The 17534-nt window shown below is 41.4% G+C and overlaps 1 protein-coding gene across 1 annotated transcript; it reads left to right on the plus strand.

The window, feature by feature from the left end:
* The first annotated feature begins 2085 nt into the window (after positions 1 to 2085).
* jpt2 (Jupiter microtubule associated homolog 2) lies at positions 2086 to 16840 on the plus strand. The gene is made up of 5 exons (XM_063057473.1): positions 2086 to 2262; positions 12587 to 12729; positions 13516 to 13658; positions 14398 to 14440; positions 15609 to 16840. Exons 1-5 carry the CDS (start codon positions 2213 to 2215, stop codon positions 15758 to 15760), a joined length of 531 nt encoding a protein of 176 aa, XP_062913543.1. The 5' UTR covers positions 2086 to 2212; the 3' UTR covers positions 15761 to 16840.
* The last annotated feature ends 694 nt before the right edge of the window (positions 16841 to 17534 follow it).

The following is a 17534-nucleotide window of genomic DNA, read 5'->3' on the forward strand; positions in this document are numbered from 1 at the left end:
ATACATCACAGAATAATTTGCAATTAAATACTAATGATGCCATAAATGGGTGTGCAAACAGACATGGTAGTGGCAGGAGGTCTATGAATTGGGGTAGATGAAAATGAAGATTATGCAGAACTCTGGCAAACTTTACATAGTTGAAAGCTGGAGACCATCCAAAAGTTGTTAATCATAACTGAGCCCTTAAGTGTGGTTCACCTTGCATTTGGAAGGGCAGATGTCAAAATTCCAAATGAAAAGCTACTGGATATTTGTTAAATCAGAATTCCAGGGAAGATGTACGGAATGTAAATAAATTAAGATTGCTCATTATAACGAACAGCAGAAGAACTAGACACTGAGAGTTTATGGCAAGGATAGCAAAGCTGATATTTAATGCAGGAAAGTATGAAGTGTTGAATATAATAAGGAAAATGATATGGGTATTGCATCTCATGGTTAAACCTGAAATCCAGGGATATATGGGAATTTTACTAGACTCCATTCCCTTCTATATTATTTAATTTTCATTAAAAAAATATTTTTGTCCTATTACAGTTAGATAAGAATCAGGAACAGTAGTTGGCCATCAGCCTCATTTTGTTTGTTTATATATTGAGAGGCAGAACTGAATAGGGTCTTCCAACCCTTTGAACAGCATTACCCAGCAGTCCCTGATTTTTATCCTAGCCTGATCACAGGACAACTTAAAAAAAAACCTATTAACCTACCAACTGCTACGTCTTTGGACTGTGGGAGTAAACCTGAGCACCCAGAGAAAACCCACATAGCCACGGTGAGAAAGTACAAACTCCTACAGGCAAGTGTCTGCACCACCATTCATCAAAATCATGGGTTATCAACCCCAGTTCCACTTTCCCTGTACTCACTATATTGTTTGCCTTTGTAATCATCTGAAATCAAAAATTACAATAATTCACTACTGAATGAAGAATTTTCATTTCATCCATCTTGAATGCTCTACCTCTCATGCTGAGACTGTGATTCTGGTCTGGTCGTACCTTCCTCTGCTAGGAGAGATGCTTGCTTGTTCAGCTTTCAGTAGGTTCGCCTGTCATCTGTGGAATTCTCTGCCACAGGAAACAGTTGAGACCAGTTCATTGGCTATATTTAAGAGGGAGTTAGATATGGCCCTTGTGGCTAAAGGGATCAGGGGGTATGGAGGGAAGGCTGGTGCAGGGTTCTGAGTTGGATGATCAGCCATGATCATACTGAATGGCGGTGCAGGCTCGAAGGGCCGAATGGCCTACTCCTGCGCCTATTTTCTATGTTTCTGTTTCTTCTAAACTCAACAAGAGATTGGCAATCTCTTCTTGTACAACAAACCTACCATTTCAGAAAGTAGTATGTTTCATCCAAAAGTATATGTTTTATTTTCGATAGAGAGATGAAAACCACGCAATACTGACATTATTGGGCGCAGTAAAAGCCAACATACTATTTGTCTGACTAACTGTTTGCTCTGGGATGTTTTCAGTAAAATGTAAAGATTTTCCAATTTGTCATCATTTCTATTCTGTTTTTCCCCTTTAATAGTGACAAAAATTTTCTACATTTTATTCCATTTGTCGTATTTTTAAAAATATTTTCGCTTGGTTATATGATCTGATTACAGGCCTACTTTTTAAAGATGGTTTATTGGGTCTCAGCACATGTACACTTTGGCGCGGATTATAAAAAATCGCGGGTATATTATACAAAAAAAGTCGTTTTAAAATAATAATAGAAACAATAATAGAACTATGATAAATTCACAGTTTTAGCAACAACATTTGGCACATGAGAGCACTATAAAAATCATTTTCAATATGCGTCTAACGTTACTTCCTTATCGATGACTAGTAGTCATTGTGCTACTTCAAAGAAACGCTACCGGATTCGAAATTATCCAATCCGAATGCAGATTGTGCTGGATGGGCGGGACTAATTGGCACGAAACGACCGATACCAAACTTTAATTGGGTAGCGGCCGTCATTAATTGAAGAGGAAATGGTCCAATCGTATAGTAGGATTTGCTTCCTGCTCGCAAACTATCCAATGGAAAGTGAAACAAGCCAGTTGAGGGCGGGGTTATACTGATCGCCGCGGGGAAGAAGTTTCTCAGAGCCGGCTTTAAAGGATTAGTGTAGAGCGGCTGGTTCAGACATTGTGTCCGGAGGCGCTCGGATAAGAGACGCGGGGTGGTGGTGGTGATAGTAGTTTAGCAGCATGACTTCGACCAATACTTTTCAGGGTTTGGAGAACCGCCCCAACTCCAGGTAAGAGCAGAACGTATTTGGTGACCCAGACCGGACAGTGGCGGGTTCCTTTCCTAACCCAGGGAGTTCCCCGGAAAGTTAGGCCGAAAGCACAGTGTATATCCAGGGAAGCGAGAGCTGAGGCCTTATATAGCCCACTCCCTGTCCGAACTTTCTCGAAGTTTACTAGCCGCTGCGTTGGTCCCTCTCCAAGTGGCGCCATCCTTTGAGCCAAACTAAGAACGGTGACTCAACCGCGGTGTATGAGCTGGTGCGTCTCTCCCTATCTGCAATTCGCCTTAATCACTAGTCGCACATACTGCGTTTCACGGAGTCTCTATTCCGCCTGTCGATGTACAGTGTCGCTGTGCCCCAGTGTTCACAGAAGCACGCCAACTCCACTGAGATCGTAGGCTTGAGGTTCTCTTGTCACCCATTTAATGGCGAGTTCCCAACACATTCTTGCTGTCTGCTATGTATGTGTGGTCGTTGGCTATTCAACTTTGGAATCTCTGGCATTTGATAAACGGCGGCCTTCAAGAACAGCGAGGAGACGAAAGTGCACGGTTAGGATCGAAAATTCTGCATGTGTGTTGCTGTCACCTCCTTTAGATGAGGGTTGGCATTGCCCAAGTTCTGGTCTGGCGCTGCTGGGACGTTGTGATGGTCTGAATTTGCGGACAACCGTTCTGACGTCGACCTCGAACCTTTTAAACCTTCAGGATGAAAATGGGAGTAATTGTTGAGGTGTTGGTGGGGGGGGGGGGAGGAGGTAGAAAATGAATTTTCTGGTTTTCTACCCTGGTGTTATTTGCTATTCCGTGGACAAAAGGGCAGTTGAGCCCGTGGGGCCATGAAGTCTATATTTGCTTTCAGCCTGGCGGGAAACTACTTGATTGAAATATAAGACCTTCTTCAATCTCGACAGGGTGGAAGTGAAGAAGATGTTTCCTGTTTTGGACGAGTCTGGAGCTAGTAGTCACTCCCTTAAAAAGGATCTCACAAGTCCTGGAGTTACTCAACAGTTCAGCCAGTGTGTATGGAAATGAATACACAATCCATGTTCGGTTTGAGACCCTTCTTGGGGACTGGGAAGGAAAGGGGAAGATGCTGGGTTAAGAGTGGGAGAAGGGTGAGGTAGAAAGTGACTGGTGAAGCCAGGTGGGTGAGCCAAGTAAAAGTCTGGAGAGGAAGGAATCTGATGAGGGGTGAGTGGACCATGGGAGAAAGGGAAGGAGGATGGGTGTCAGGGGGAGGTAAGGAGCCAGAGTGGGGAATAAAAACACACTGAAGGAGAAATCACTATCCATCCTGTCAAGTTGGAGGCTACCTAGAGAATGGCTCCTGTACCCTGAGAGTGTGCCAAAAGAGGAGGCAATGGACTGGTGTGTCGGAATAGGTATAGGTATCAAAATGTTTGGCTGCGGGGAAGTTGTGCTTTTGGTGGTCTCCCAAGTTAAGCCAGGTGTCACCACCATGGAGGAGGCCACATCAGAATCACTGGATACAATAGATGAACCCCAGCAGATTCGAGGTGGAGTGATGCCTCACCAAGCAGGATTATTTGGTCCTTTGCATGGAGGTAAGGGGGGAGGTGAATGTGCAGGTGTAGCATTTCTGGTGTTTGCAGGGATATGTGCTGGGTGGGAGATTAGTGGGGAGGGACAAATGGACATGGAAATCATGGAGGGAGTGGTCCCTGCAGAGAGTGGGGGAGGGGAAGGAGAGGTAAAGAGTGTTTGGTGGTAGGATCTTGTTGAAGATGGTCGAAGTTACAGAAAGTGATGTGTTGGATGTGGAGTCTCAAGGGGTGATAGGTGAGGACAAGAGGAACTCTATCCCTGTTAAAGGTGGGGGGAATGGGATGAGTGTGGATGTACAGGAAATGGAGGTGTTGGTGAGGGCAGCATCAATGGTGGGAGAAGGAAGCCCCATTCTTTGAAAGAATAGGAAATCTGTTTTGGAAAGGGAAACCTAATCTGGGAACTGAATTGAGAACAAGGAATAGTATTTTGTAGGAGACGGGGTGAGAAAAGATGATCAGGATAGTTGAGGGAATCTGTGGGTTTAAAAAAAGCTTGTGTCCAGAGATTGAATGGAGACCATAAAAGGATGACCTTTAAAGGGTCACCATTTAAATCGGTGATTTTTCTCCTCACCTCACCCCCCCCCCCCGTTGTGATATTTCTTCCTTAAATGACATTTGAAACCATCTTTAACTATCTTTTGGGGAAAGGTGGCTAGCTACTTGAGAGCAAAGGGCTGGAAGATTGTCTAGGTGAATGAGAATGCAAAGTTGAGGATGTGTTCCGAAACCTTGATCTTACCGAATGATGGACAGGGCTCGATGGGGTTGATTTGTACGTTTGAGCAAAGTTGATAATAGATTGGGCAAGTGCGAACCTCAGTAAATGAGTCTTGTCTTTTGAGCAATCCTGATTAGAAATAGCCACATGCGCTTCACTGCAGATGCTCACAAATGGATTATCTGGGAGGGTGGGGGGGACTTGTTGCTATTTGCCACCATGATGTAATAAAAGTATTCTGAATTTCTTATTGTATGTGAAGGTCATCTGAGGTTTTTAATGCCTTGTATCTTTCTTTCAGAGTGTTTCAAAGTATGAAGTCATAGGTTTTCAACTAGCTGCTGTATCTCTTCCCCCACCCCCCTAAGTTAGGTTAAGGATGTTGAACTTCTGTGTACAACATTTTCTGTTTTTGTTTTGACCTGGCTGAGGGTTAAATGGTCAAAAGGCCGGGATTATCTCCGAACTTTTGGGTGGTTGGGGGCACATGTAGGGAATCCTTTTAAATGGGCTGTTGACATGGTGCCATCAGTAGTGTTCCTTCAGATCAGTTCCAAAATGTTAAACTAGATTTTTAGTTCTTGAGTTTGACCCCAAGCTTCTGAACTGACTGAGTGTTACCAACTGAGCTGTAGCTGATGTTTAAGTGATTGATTCGTCACACTGGTGACATTCTTGTGTGTTTGAGGCCTTTGCAAGAATTATGTAAATGAAGGGAAGCCTCATGGTTGGATTCTGATTGTTGAGAACTGTTACTCTTAACCTAGGTGTTGAAACTCTCACTCTCTGCTCAGATTAATGCAAGCATCTCTAGATTCAGAAGGATAGGGAGGATTTATTGTGAAAATGCCAAGCTTGTTTCACGTTTGTGGGTGTAGTAAACACTAATGTACCTTTTCTGCAAGAGCTGATAATCTTGTCAAGGACTGTTTCTTATCACGAAAAAGAGAAAATCTGCAGATGCTAGAAATCCAAGTAACACGTGCAGAATTTTGGAGGAACTAAGCAGGTCCAGCAGCATCTATGAAAAAGATTACAGTTGATGTTTTGGGCTGAGGCCCTTCAACAGGTGTTAACTTTGAACTTTTGACCATGAGCTATAATCTTATTTGGCCATGTATGCTGAAGTAATTGGTATCTTGTTTTAAAGGGTTCTCAAAGGATTTGGTATTCAGTGAGCTTCCAAAGATTACAAAATAAAGCTGAAGCCAGTAATATTGGAAATCGAGGATGTAATTTTGAATTGATGAGGAAAGTTAGTTCTGCTCACAAGACACGAAATTTCTGTGCTCTTTGAAGATTCCTTTAAAATATTTTGTTGGGCCAAATAGTCCTAGATGTTTTTTTTTCCCTCTCTGCCCAATTGTCACAAAAGACCTTGTGTTGAAGATGGCATGGTCCCCGAACAGATTCATGGCAACCCCTTGATTTGTGGTCAAAGGTTGAGAGCCTTCAAATAGTCAGGGCTGCATCATGTTATGGAACTTGAGCTCACCTTATCTGTATAAATGATGTGGATTGAGTTGTTGCTTGGGGCCATCATTTTTGTACTTGTTGAAATTTAGCAATTTAAGTATGTTGAAATGCTGGAAATAGTTGGTCAAAGACAAGAAAGATCTGCAGATGCTGGAAATCCAAGCCCCACACACAATGCTGGAGGAACTCAGCAGGCCGGGCAGCATCTATGGAAAGATTATGGGTTGACATCTGAGGCTGAGACTCCATCGGGAGAAAAAGCTGAGGTTGGAGCAATGTGGGGAAGGGGAGGAGGTGAAAGGTGATGCTGGGGGAAGGGTGAAGTAAACAACTGAGAAGCTGGTAGTTGAAAGAGATAAAGGGCTGGAGAAGGGGGAATCTGATGGAGGGTAGAAGACCATGGAAGAGAAAGGGAGGAGCTCCAGAGGGAGGTGATAGGGCAGGTAAGGTGACAAGGTGAGAGTGAACGGGAATGGTGAGGGAGGAGGCAAGTTGGTCACGTTACATTTGATTTTAAATGCATATAAAATTTCATACTGACCTTGTGTCAGAACTGGCAGATTTCTGAAACAGGTTTATCATTGACATGTGAAATTTGTTTTTGGAGCAGTGTCGTGTAAGACATAAATTTCTTGGTGACAAAAAGAATGCTGCAATGGTGGCCATGCAGAAATTTGATGGTAGAGGGGAAGACAACGTTGATCAAGCTCTGGTATCTCCTCCCTGATGATAGTAACAAGAAGAGGGCATGTCCGAGATTGAGCATCCTTAATGAAGGAGTTTATATTTTTAAAGTTGAATTGTTAGAGAATGGTGAAAACATTGGTTTGGAAGGTAGCAACTAGGAGAAATTGAATGAGCTGAGGTGGTGCTGACACATGCCTGGATGAAGGGAGTAGGTGGTGAGGAATGAAATCTGAATTTCCTAAGGGAGAGGAGGGGAAGAAATCTCTACACAAACTGTAGAGACAAAGTTGGAGTGGCCAATTATCTATTGAAGATGTGGTTGAATATAGTGCCCTGAAGAATGCTTTGTCAAGTGGCCAAGTGAGTTGTTGCTCCTCGGGTTTGTTTTGTGTTGTGTAGAAGATCAAAAGTGTGAACTAAGTCTGGAAGTTGGATGAATAACACTAGACAACAGATATTACTTCCTGAATACTTCGGGTGTATCTAATCGGGTTTTTTGGGCTGCTGATCATGACAATCACTATGAAATTTCCTATCATGCACTATTTTCTTTGAAATAGCCTATATTTCTTTCAATTTATAATTCAAGTCAATTTAAAATTTTGTCCACAATGTAAGCTGGAAAGTTTTCTCTCTTGTCGAGACGTGCTCAGGCAGGGTAGATGCTGCATGGCAGGATGAGGTTTTAGAAAGGCTATAAGTTTCTGTAGGATTTCAGTGAGACATATTTCAGAGAATGACAGATGCCAAGATTAAGGCAGGCATTTTTTTGTTGGTCCACAAATCAAACAGGTCATCAATGATGGGTAATTCAAAGAACTTCTGGTGATTTTTATCTGGTCCCACATGGAAGGCATTCAGGGTTATTGAAAATTTTCTTGGCAACTACAGATCATCAACTATGTGCAGCTGGTTGACAACATGTTTCAAGCATACAAAACCATGAAGTGCAACATGTCACTAAAGATTCATCTTCTGCATTCCAATTTAGACTTCCCTGAAAATCTTGGTTCTGTCAGTGATGAGCATGATGAAAGGTTTCACCAGGATATTTTGGTCATGGAGAAAGAGTATCAGGGCAACTGGAATCATAAGTGCTGGCTGATTATTGTTGGACTCTTAAGTGAGACACAGTACAAATAAAAATTGTAACTTTTTTTTAGCTTGGCTGAACTTTTGCAAAGTTTCAGCACCATTATGCAATTAACACATCATATTCAATGAAGTTTAACTTGTTTCTTAATTCCTACATGATACAAGTAGTTTGAAATTGTGTTGCACTTCAAGTGGTAAACAAAAACATCCTGATGAAGTAACTTCCAAAAAAAAATTGTTGTCCAGTGTAATTATTGATAAGCAACAGAAAGGTTGGTCACCCTTTGAGCTGTACAAGTGGTATCAATGCAGTTTGCTCTTGCCTGTGCAGAGCTGACCACATTGAGTACTAAGTGCAGTATTCTGAGTATGAGGCGATTGCTGCCTCAGCTGGAAATGGTGTTTGTGTACCCGGAAGATGTTGCTTTTTCATTTAGAGTCATCCTTGTGCTACAATGATAGCCTGAACTTTCTCCTGAGTTTCTGAATTCCCTCTGCTCTTCAGCTGAAAAGCAAACTTGCTACACCTGCAGCATGCTACTACCCAGACTGGACCCCCTACAATTCGCCCACCGACACAACCAATCGACAGATGAAGTGGAGCCACAGCCCTACACATAGTCCTTGTGCACATCTGGAGAAGGATGCTTGTGTGAGAATGCTGTTCTTGGACTACAGTTCAGCATTCAACACCATAATTCCCTCCGGGCTCTACAGGAAGCTCAGAGACATCAACCTTCACCCTGCCTTGTGCAGCTGGATCCTGGACTTCCTGTCAGGTCACCAGCAGGTGGTAAGAGTGCGCTCCCTCACCTCTGACCCTCAACACAGGTGCTCCTCAGGGCGGTGTCCTAAGCCCCCTCCTTTATTCTCTGTACACCCATGACTGTCACCACCCACAGCTCCAATCTGCTAATTGAATTTGCTGACAATACTACATTGATTGGCCTAATCTCAAATAATAATGAGGCAGCCTACAGAGGAGGAGTCATCAACCTGATACAATGGTGTCAAGAAAACAACCTCTCCCTCAATGTTGCATAAACTAAGGAGCTGGTTGTGGATTACAGGAGAAATGGAGATGGCTAACCCCTATTGACATCAATGGATCTGGGATTGAGAGGGTGAACAGCTTTTAAGTTCCTTGGCATAAACATCACCGAGGATCTTGCGTGATCTATACATACTGGCTGTGTGGTCGGAAAAAGGCGCAACTGCACCTTTGACCTCACAGTTGAAGTTTGGTTTGGGCCCCCAAATCCCAAGATCTCTCTACAGAGGCACAATTGAGAGCATCCTGACTGGCTGCATCACTGCCGGGTATGGGAACTGTACTTCCCTCAATCTCAGGACTCTGCAGACAGTGGTGCGGACAGCCCAGCGCATCTGTGGATGTGAACTTCCCACTATTCAGGACATTTACAGAGACAGGTGTGTAAAAAGGGCCTGAAGCATCATTGGGGACCTGAGTCACCCCAACCACAAACTGTTCCAGCTGCTACCATCCGGGAAATGGTACTGCAGCATAAAAGCCAGGACCAACAGGCTCCAGGACAGCTTCTTCCACCAGGCCATCAGACTAATTAATTCATGTTGATACAATTGTATTTCTGTTATATTGACTGTCCTGTTGTATATACTATTTATTATAAATTACTATAAATTGCACATTTAGACAAAACACAGATTTTTACTTGTGTATGAAGGATATAAGTGCTAAGGATGTCGGGAGTAAATTTTTATTTATGCAGAGGGGTGATTATGCAATTGGCTGCCAGCGACGGTGGTGGAGGCAGATACGATATTTTAAGAGACTCCTGGATGGGTATATGGAGCTTAGAAAAATAGAGGGCTATGGGTAACCCTAGGTAATTTCTTAGGCAAGGACGTGTTTGACACAGCTTTGTGAGCTGAAGGGCCTGTATTGTTCTGTAGGTTTTCTATGTTTCTAATAAAGTCAATTCGATTCAATTGGGGCAGCTCAAATTGAATTGAAGGTATCCTTAAATAAGTGGATAGTGAAGGTTGTACATTTTCCTTATTGATAGGGACTGAAGTAACCTTTAACCAGTTTAGTGACATTATGGTTCATTAAGTTTGCTGGTCACTTCATATTAATTACCTTGTGCAATCTTAATGATCAATTTTGTAGTTCCACTGCCTGTGAGCTTTGTTGGAATGTGGCAGATATTCCAAGAACAAAACTGAAGAGAAGTGAAACTGTTTAGACTGCTGTCATATTTTAAAATTGTTCTTCAGATTTTTGGCATGGGGTTCATAAGACAGATTTTTTGGATTTGGAAGAAAGGTCACCTACAAATTGTGGTGTACTTTGTAGCAGATGGGCAGTTTTTGTAATGGAGTTGGTCATACAACACAAATGTACATTTTGGTCTATTGTATCCATGCTGACCTTTGTCTGTCTGCACTAAGCACCACAATCTGGTTTGAGCAATGACAAAGTTCTATTCTACCTGCCTTTTCCAAAAACTACCTCTAGAAAGTATGTTAGGCTTCACACCTTAAATTTCTTCCCCTGGCAGTTAATCTAATCGACCATTCTAACTAGCCCCTACACATTCTATTACCCTGTCACAGCACTGTAAGCAAGTCATTTTTATAATGGTGTTTACATTATAAATGATATTTATGCACATTTTTGTCTATACTTTAACCTTAACTTTATCTTTATACAATTTTTTTTTTTTTTTTTTTTGCAGGTCATGCCCTGACCAGCACCACATTAAATTCCTAGTAAATTTGCATGTATATAGCAAATTTAATCCTTGCTCCTTATTTGGACTGCTTCACTCCTAAGTATCTGGTTAAGTGCCTCTTAAATGACCACCTATGTTGGTGACTTCCAATATCATCCAGCCCATTTTTTAAAAAATGGTTTGGATGATATTGGAAGGCACCAACATTTATATTAAAAAAAAAGTTTGCCTCAGAAGCCCTTCAAAACTTGAGTCCTTTTTTTAAATAAACCATATACTTCTCTCAAAATCCTCTGCCTATGTGAATCTATTCACCAGGATGAGTGAGAAGAGTAAGCAATTTATCCTGCCTCTGACACAACTGCTGTGCTTGAGTTGATTCTGATCACATGGAAGCTGACCATTGTTTACAAATGGTCAGAATTGACAAAGGTGAAGTAATATCATGTGCTATCAATTAAGAGATAACATGTTGACTTGGAAACTAGTCATTTCTGTACAGCAAAAACAAGGGTAATGCAGAATCAAAACAAATCACTGGAAATACTCAGCAAGTTAGGCAGCATCTGTGGAGAAGGCTTCATTTCAGTTGACCTTTCCCAGCATTGCTTGAAGTAGCAACCAGAATCGTATTGACTCGAGTTCTCAGTGCACTGGGGAGCACACAACATGTTCAAATAGTTTAAGGATCCTGCTACCTCACAACTAGTTTTTCCGACTGTGGAAAAATGTGAGTGTCCCACATTGGCTTAGCAATCACCTCAGAACCCACAAAACCAGAGCAGGAACAAATAATCAGTAATATCTAGGGATAACAGTAGGAAAAGATCCATTTACACTAGGTTTGAAGCAAAGAAACTCCAAAGCTCTCCATGGCAACAGTGATCTTTGGACAACGTACTCATGCACTGAAGACCAACAGCCAATGACAGATACAAAACTCTCCAAATCCATGCTCCAACATTGGCAACTTCTCCCATCCCAACCTCCCTGGTATTGTGCTTCTAACTCCAGGAGGCTGGCTATTTTACTTGCTTGCCTGATGCATGCTTTAATTGACGAGAGATCCCAAATGGATTCTGAGGGCAGAGAAAGGAAGCAATAGTTCCCCATCTCCTGGGAACTAGTGACCTGCCACAGCTCAGTGGAAGAGGATTTGAGATGGCACACAAATGGGCAGTGCAGAGGCTAGCATGAGCCGTGTACCAGCTCCCAAACTACTCTCCCTCATCCAGTCCTGCCTGGGGGTAATATGAGCACCAGAGTGAAAATAAGTAACTCAGATCCACGAAAAGGGAGGGGATGGTTGGTTAGGTAACAGTACAATTAAGTGAAAATACTTGCCGTGTTAAATATTGAGATTTCCCCATCTTGGAGGTGAGCACAAAAAAAATATCTCGTTTAAATTCATGGAAATGATTTGTATGAGTTTGTTTAATTTTGTGCATAGTGAACACTCCAGCCCCCTTCCAATGGGTAAGACAGTGGCAGAATTTGCTAGTGAAGTTGGCTTTATAAGCTTGTGGAAAATTCTAAGTGGATAAGGATGGTAATGGAAAAGTAAAGCATGTGCCTGCCATATGGGCCCAGATTTCTTTTTACTGGATGCAAGTTGTACCAGCTGTGTTCCAATGTCCAATGAAACATTTGTGCATACAGGTGATTTGGGTACTAAGCGGTACAATTGAGAAATATTAGTTTTATCTATGCATCAATTTGCCCAAAAACAAATTGTATAAAATGCTTCTCTAATATGGAACATTTTATTTTGCAAGAAAGATGATTGTTTCTCTGAACCATTAAACAGCCTCTAGGGCAGGGGTTTGCAGCCTGGCTCCACAGACCACCTTTTGGTCCATGGCATAGAAGGGGTTGGAAACCCCTGCTCAAAGGCGTTGAAGCAAAATGGAGATTCAGTGGCCTCACGCATGCTAAAATGAGAATTAATATTGACAATGGGTATTTGTTTTAGTAATGAATTTTAAGGTAGTTGTACTTGTACAGAAAGAGGTTAATTGAAATGGAAAATCTGTGTTGCATTAATAAATCCCTTTTCCTTGTTAGCCGAGTGCTTAAACCGCCTGGTGGTGGCTCTAGCAACATATTCGGTGCCCCTGAACAACCAGCCAGCAAACCTCACAAGATGGCATCTAATATTTTTGGACCACCAGAAGAAATCTCTGTGCCAAAAAGATCCAATCCTCCAGGTAAGGAAGACAAATGGAACTTTATTTCCACACTCTATCCTTCATGTCTAGCGCAGTACTGCTGCTACAGAACAAACTTCATGACGTTTTGTCAGTGATACTGAGCCTGATTCTTGGTGTTTAGGAACAAGGGACGCTCCCTGGAGAGTGCAGCAGCACCCCAAGTGGACTTGTGAGCATCGTTGTTACTTAATCACACTGTTCTGCCTTGCATGTTCGGTACTAACCACTGAGGGTCAGTAAAATAATTGCAGATGTGTGTCTTAAAATATTCCCACTCCAGCTGAAAATTTGTTTGTAAATACTGAAGCTCATGCTGCTTTAACTTGGGATACTTGTCCCTTTCCACATTTCAGGATTTAAGAACCAGTTGTATTTGGCAGTGGAACATTTTGAACTCCTCAGTCCCCTTCATTTTGCCCTATCATAGAAATATAGGGCACCAAAAGGATACCATGTACTTCGACTTGTCTTTGGACTCCTTGGTGAAGACATTATTAATTACTTAAGTTATTTCCCACCTTTTTGACACAATGGATTCTAAATCATAAACTTGCTATTTTAATTTTATAACATCTCTAATAGTTCATAACCTCTGCCATCAGATTCTGAATTGTCTGTAAACCTTCGCAAGTCTCTTGTACTATTTATTTTAATTGGATTTTTTTCATCTTACTCTCTGCTGCCACAAAACAACAAATTTGATGTACTGAAAGTTAGTGATAATAAACCCGATTCTGATTATAAACTAGACATTGATTTAACATCTTGCTAAATCTTTTTTAGGTGGAAAAGACAGTGGGATTTTCAGTGAACCCAGTCCTGTTCCTTCCCAGCAAAGCACCATTCCAGCTGGTGGGAGAAGTATTGATATCTTTGGAGAGCCAGCTCCTCCCACTTCAGTTCGTACTCACCCAAACAAACCAAAGGTACATTTCATAAGCATGTTAACTTTCATTCAATGCTTGCTGGAAAGATTCAAAACATGTTTGTCAAATTTCAAATATTTGCTACAAATTGTGAAGTGACCTGAAAGTCAAATTTCAGTGCACAGACAACAGGAATTCTGCAGATACTGGAAATTCAAGCAACATACATCAAAGTTGCTGGTGAACGCAGCAGGCCAAGCAGCATCTATAGGAAGAGGCGCAGTCGACGTTTCAGGCCGAGACCCTTCGTCAGGTCCTGACGAAGGGTCTCGGCCTGAAACGTCGACTGCGCCTCTTCCTATAGATGCTGCTTGGCCTGCTGCGTTCACCAGCAACTTTGATGTATGTTGCTTTCAGTGCACAGCATTGTTTAAACAATCACATTGCTGTGTGCTACTGAGTAATTTAAAAATTCATTTTCAGTTAATTGTGGTTTTCATCACATAAAGCAGTATCAATAATACAACTTTTGAATAATGCAGGAGTCTGGGTGAAGTGAGTAGTGTACAGCAGGAATACTTCTCGTTGTTGCCTGGAGAGCCTGCAGCACGATAAATTGAACCTTGTCTTTCAATCAAAGAAGACCAGTTGAGCCTCAATATTTCTATTGATCAAATCTATAGTATTTTTAAATCAAGACTAAAATGATTTCTGTGAATAAACTGACTGAAGCTTCAGTTTTCTTTTAATACTCTTGTGCTACAATACCTTAATTTGATTTGTACATTTTTTTAAACAGGACACCAACATATTCTCTGCATATGAAGAAAATGAAATGAAAGGTGAGACGTTGGCATGAATTTCACTTCGACAGCCCTTGGGGATTGTGGATGACCTGTTCCACTCTAGTCCTGCAGTTTCTGAGTCCTGTCTGCAAACTGCAGACTCCGTTTGGTGGGGCAGGTGTTACTTGGTGGGGGAAGGGGTAGTTGGGATCTTGCACTACTCCTGTTCACATGAAGCCATGCGTGTTCCCTTGTGACGGTTGGAGTACTCTTGACTGCCCAGATGCTGCTGCTGTTTTGAGAATTGTGCACCAGGCATTTTTTCCAAGTTTGGAGGATGTTTAATTCCCGGAGTAGGATAGTGAAATGCAGGGCTGTGAAGGAGGAAAGTGTTAGATTGATCGTGGAGTAGGTTAAAAGGTCAACACAACAATTGTGCACCAAAGGGCCTGTACTGTGCTCTAGGGATCTGTTTTGAGTCTTTGAGGCCACTCTTCGAATGCAATGGCATGTTTAAATTACTGGACTAGTATCCAGAGCCCTGGGCTATTTAATATAGAGATGAGTGATTGAAATACAGAAGATAAGTAATTTAACTACAAGTTGATAAATCTGGAATTGAAGTTTAGTAGATTGTATGAAGAAGACTTGGGCCAGCTGATGGTGTAGTGGCATCAGCACTGGACTTCAAGTTCAAACCCAGCCAGGTTCCAACCTGGGCAACAGCAGCAACTGTGCAGGAGAAAGGCCTGGCAATCTACTTCCGTATCTTGTCATGGAAACCCTATGGACCCTATGATCCATGAGGTCACAAAGAGTTGGACTAGACTTAACAATTGAAATGAAGCCGATTTTGTTATGAAACATCCATGATATAATGGAATAAGTAATCTTGTGGTTTGTCTTGAGTTAGTATATTTTACTACTGTCTGTAAGAAAGTGTTTAAGAGGTGGACAATAAATACCAGTGGGTATGCATAGTCATATATATTTTTTAATTAGTCTTTCATCTACTCATCTTGCTTTGAGTTTAAATGGCAAGATTGATGGGCCAGAATGTGTGGCAACACGAGCGGGCTGCTCCCAGCACACCGCTGGATATGTTGTTTCTTAACACAAATGGTGCATTTCACTGTTTCAATGTACATGTGATAAACTGCTTATTTAATTCAAGATTTAAGTTTATGTATGGGGGAGAAAAATAATACTTGCGCTGTTGCTGCAGATCAAGGAGAACAAGAAAGTGAAAAGAAGGATGAAGAGAAACAAAAGGAGCCGACAGTGGATGATCACGAACCTCATCTGGGTCCACGCCCACGATCCCACAACAAGGTCACTCAGCCTCCTGGTGGTAAATCCACACTTTCATTGTTCTAGGGATTCTCCATGCCCAGTGAACCCACTCCAGCTTTCCAAAATTCTGTTTGGAACACAACGTTCCCTTATGTAGACTTAGTTGTGCCCAGAATATTTGCTGAACAGCATTTGATTTACATAGCATTTTCTTGTCTTTTCTCGTTCAAAGAGGTTTTTTTTCCCAAAGTAGCTGCTCATTTCATTTGAACCAGAATTTTCTGGCCTATTGTTTCTGACGTATTCTAAAACTTAAATTTGTACCTTCTGCAAACGTGGAAATTTGTTTGTATTAAAGTTGTTCTCCAGACAAGATATTGATAACTACTGTATGTTGAGCCTCAATGTTACAAGTCCTCTGCTAAGGATCAGTTTTTTTTAAACTACCTGTTTCTTTTAATGGCTACATTTATTGGGTTCTGTAATTGGTTACATGCTGATCAAATGCACTTTTTGCATGGATGTATAAATCGTATAACAATAGGCCTTTGTTCACCAAGATTGCAAGGCAGTGTGAAATCTGGATTGTTTCCTTTTCATAAGATTAATTGACGTTAACATTATAAGCAACTTGGTTGTCTCAACTGTCTTGAATACAGTTTAAATACCCCCTGCTAATGTGTGTAAACTGGAAGATTTAGTTCTGAAATATTTATTCCTGCAACATGTTGGACAGAATCTTTGTATACTTGGCCAAGCCATTTATAAACAGGTTTCTTTTGTTGAAGTATTTATAATTATACAGGATATTCTGAAATGACTATCACATCTATACGGAAGTTAATGATGTGCTGAAAGATTGTTACAGTGATCCTCTTTTCCAAACAGTCTTGATGGTACAAATGTATTAAATAGATGTTATTTCTCTTCCATCCAATACTGTACTCAATATTTTGTCATGCTCCTATTAGTGCCATGGACTTCAGCTGCTGCAGAGTTTCGAATACTTTAATTCACTCAAGTTGTGTGCTCATGGTAGGTTAGTTATTGCTAATGAAAGAGCTGTTTCTTTGTATTTTTAATACAGCCGTCTGTAAGGTGCAGATAACTGGATGGTAATGGCCAAGAATAAGAGTACCTCAATAAAAATTGTATTTTTCTTTTTGGTGTTTGTAAATCTGATTCTCAATTTGTTTTTGGGTTAGATGTAAATCCACAAACAGGGCATCTTTAAAAGTAAATTTGCTGACTTCCACTCCTAGATCTGCATAGGTGATGCATTTCCTTTACTTTCTATAGTGTAATTAAAGGTTAAGAACCAACATAACACATGTAACTTGACAATGTTTAGGGTCCAAGAGTAAAGTCTCTTTAGCTATTTTCCCTTGTCAATAATTGCCTGAAATGGCATCTTAAAAGTAATGCACATACAAAACTTAATTCCAGGGGGGAAAGATTTAGAAATAAGTTATACCTTCTGAGTTCCTTGAGCAATGTAGTTTGGTGTGCAACATCTGCAGTTGGTTGTGCTACAGGGATTGGTGCTGTAATTCTACTCTCCATCTGAAGTAAATTTGTATGAATTGCAGGCCCTAAACCTGGCAGTTAGATTTACTAGTGCCACAGAGCAAGTTGTGACATGAACACCAGGCATACGGAGTATAATGTGGGGGGAAAGGTAAAGCTGTTCTTTTGGTTGTGGGAGAGTGCGCTGAGGTTGGAGCTTGGAGCTTGGAGCTGCTGAAGGTTTGGTGTCACCTTCGTGCACAAGGAAGGCTTGAGTACAGAGGATTTGAGTATGCTATTGGTAGGGCAATGGAATACAAAACTAAAGATTGTCTCAATTGTGTTGGTCTTG

The sequence above is a fragment of the Mobula hypostoma genome, chromosome 9, assembly GCF_963921235.1.
Source record: "Mobula hypostoma chromosome 9, sMobHyp1.1, whole genome shotgun sequence".
Classification (NCBI taxonomy): Eukaryota; Metazoa; Chordata; class Chondrichthyes; order Myliobatiformes; family Myliobatidae; genus Mobula; species Mobula hypostoma.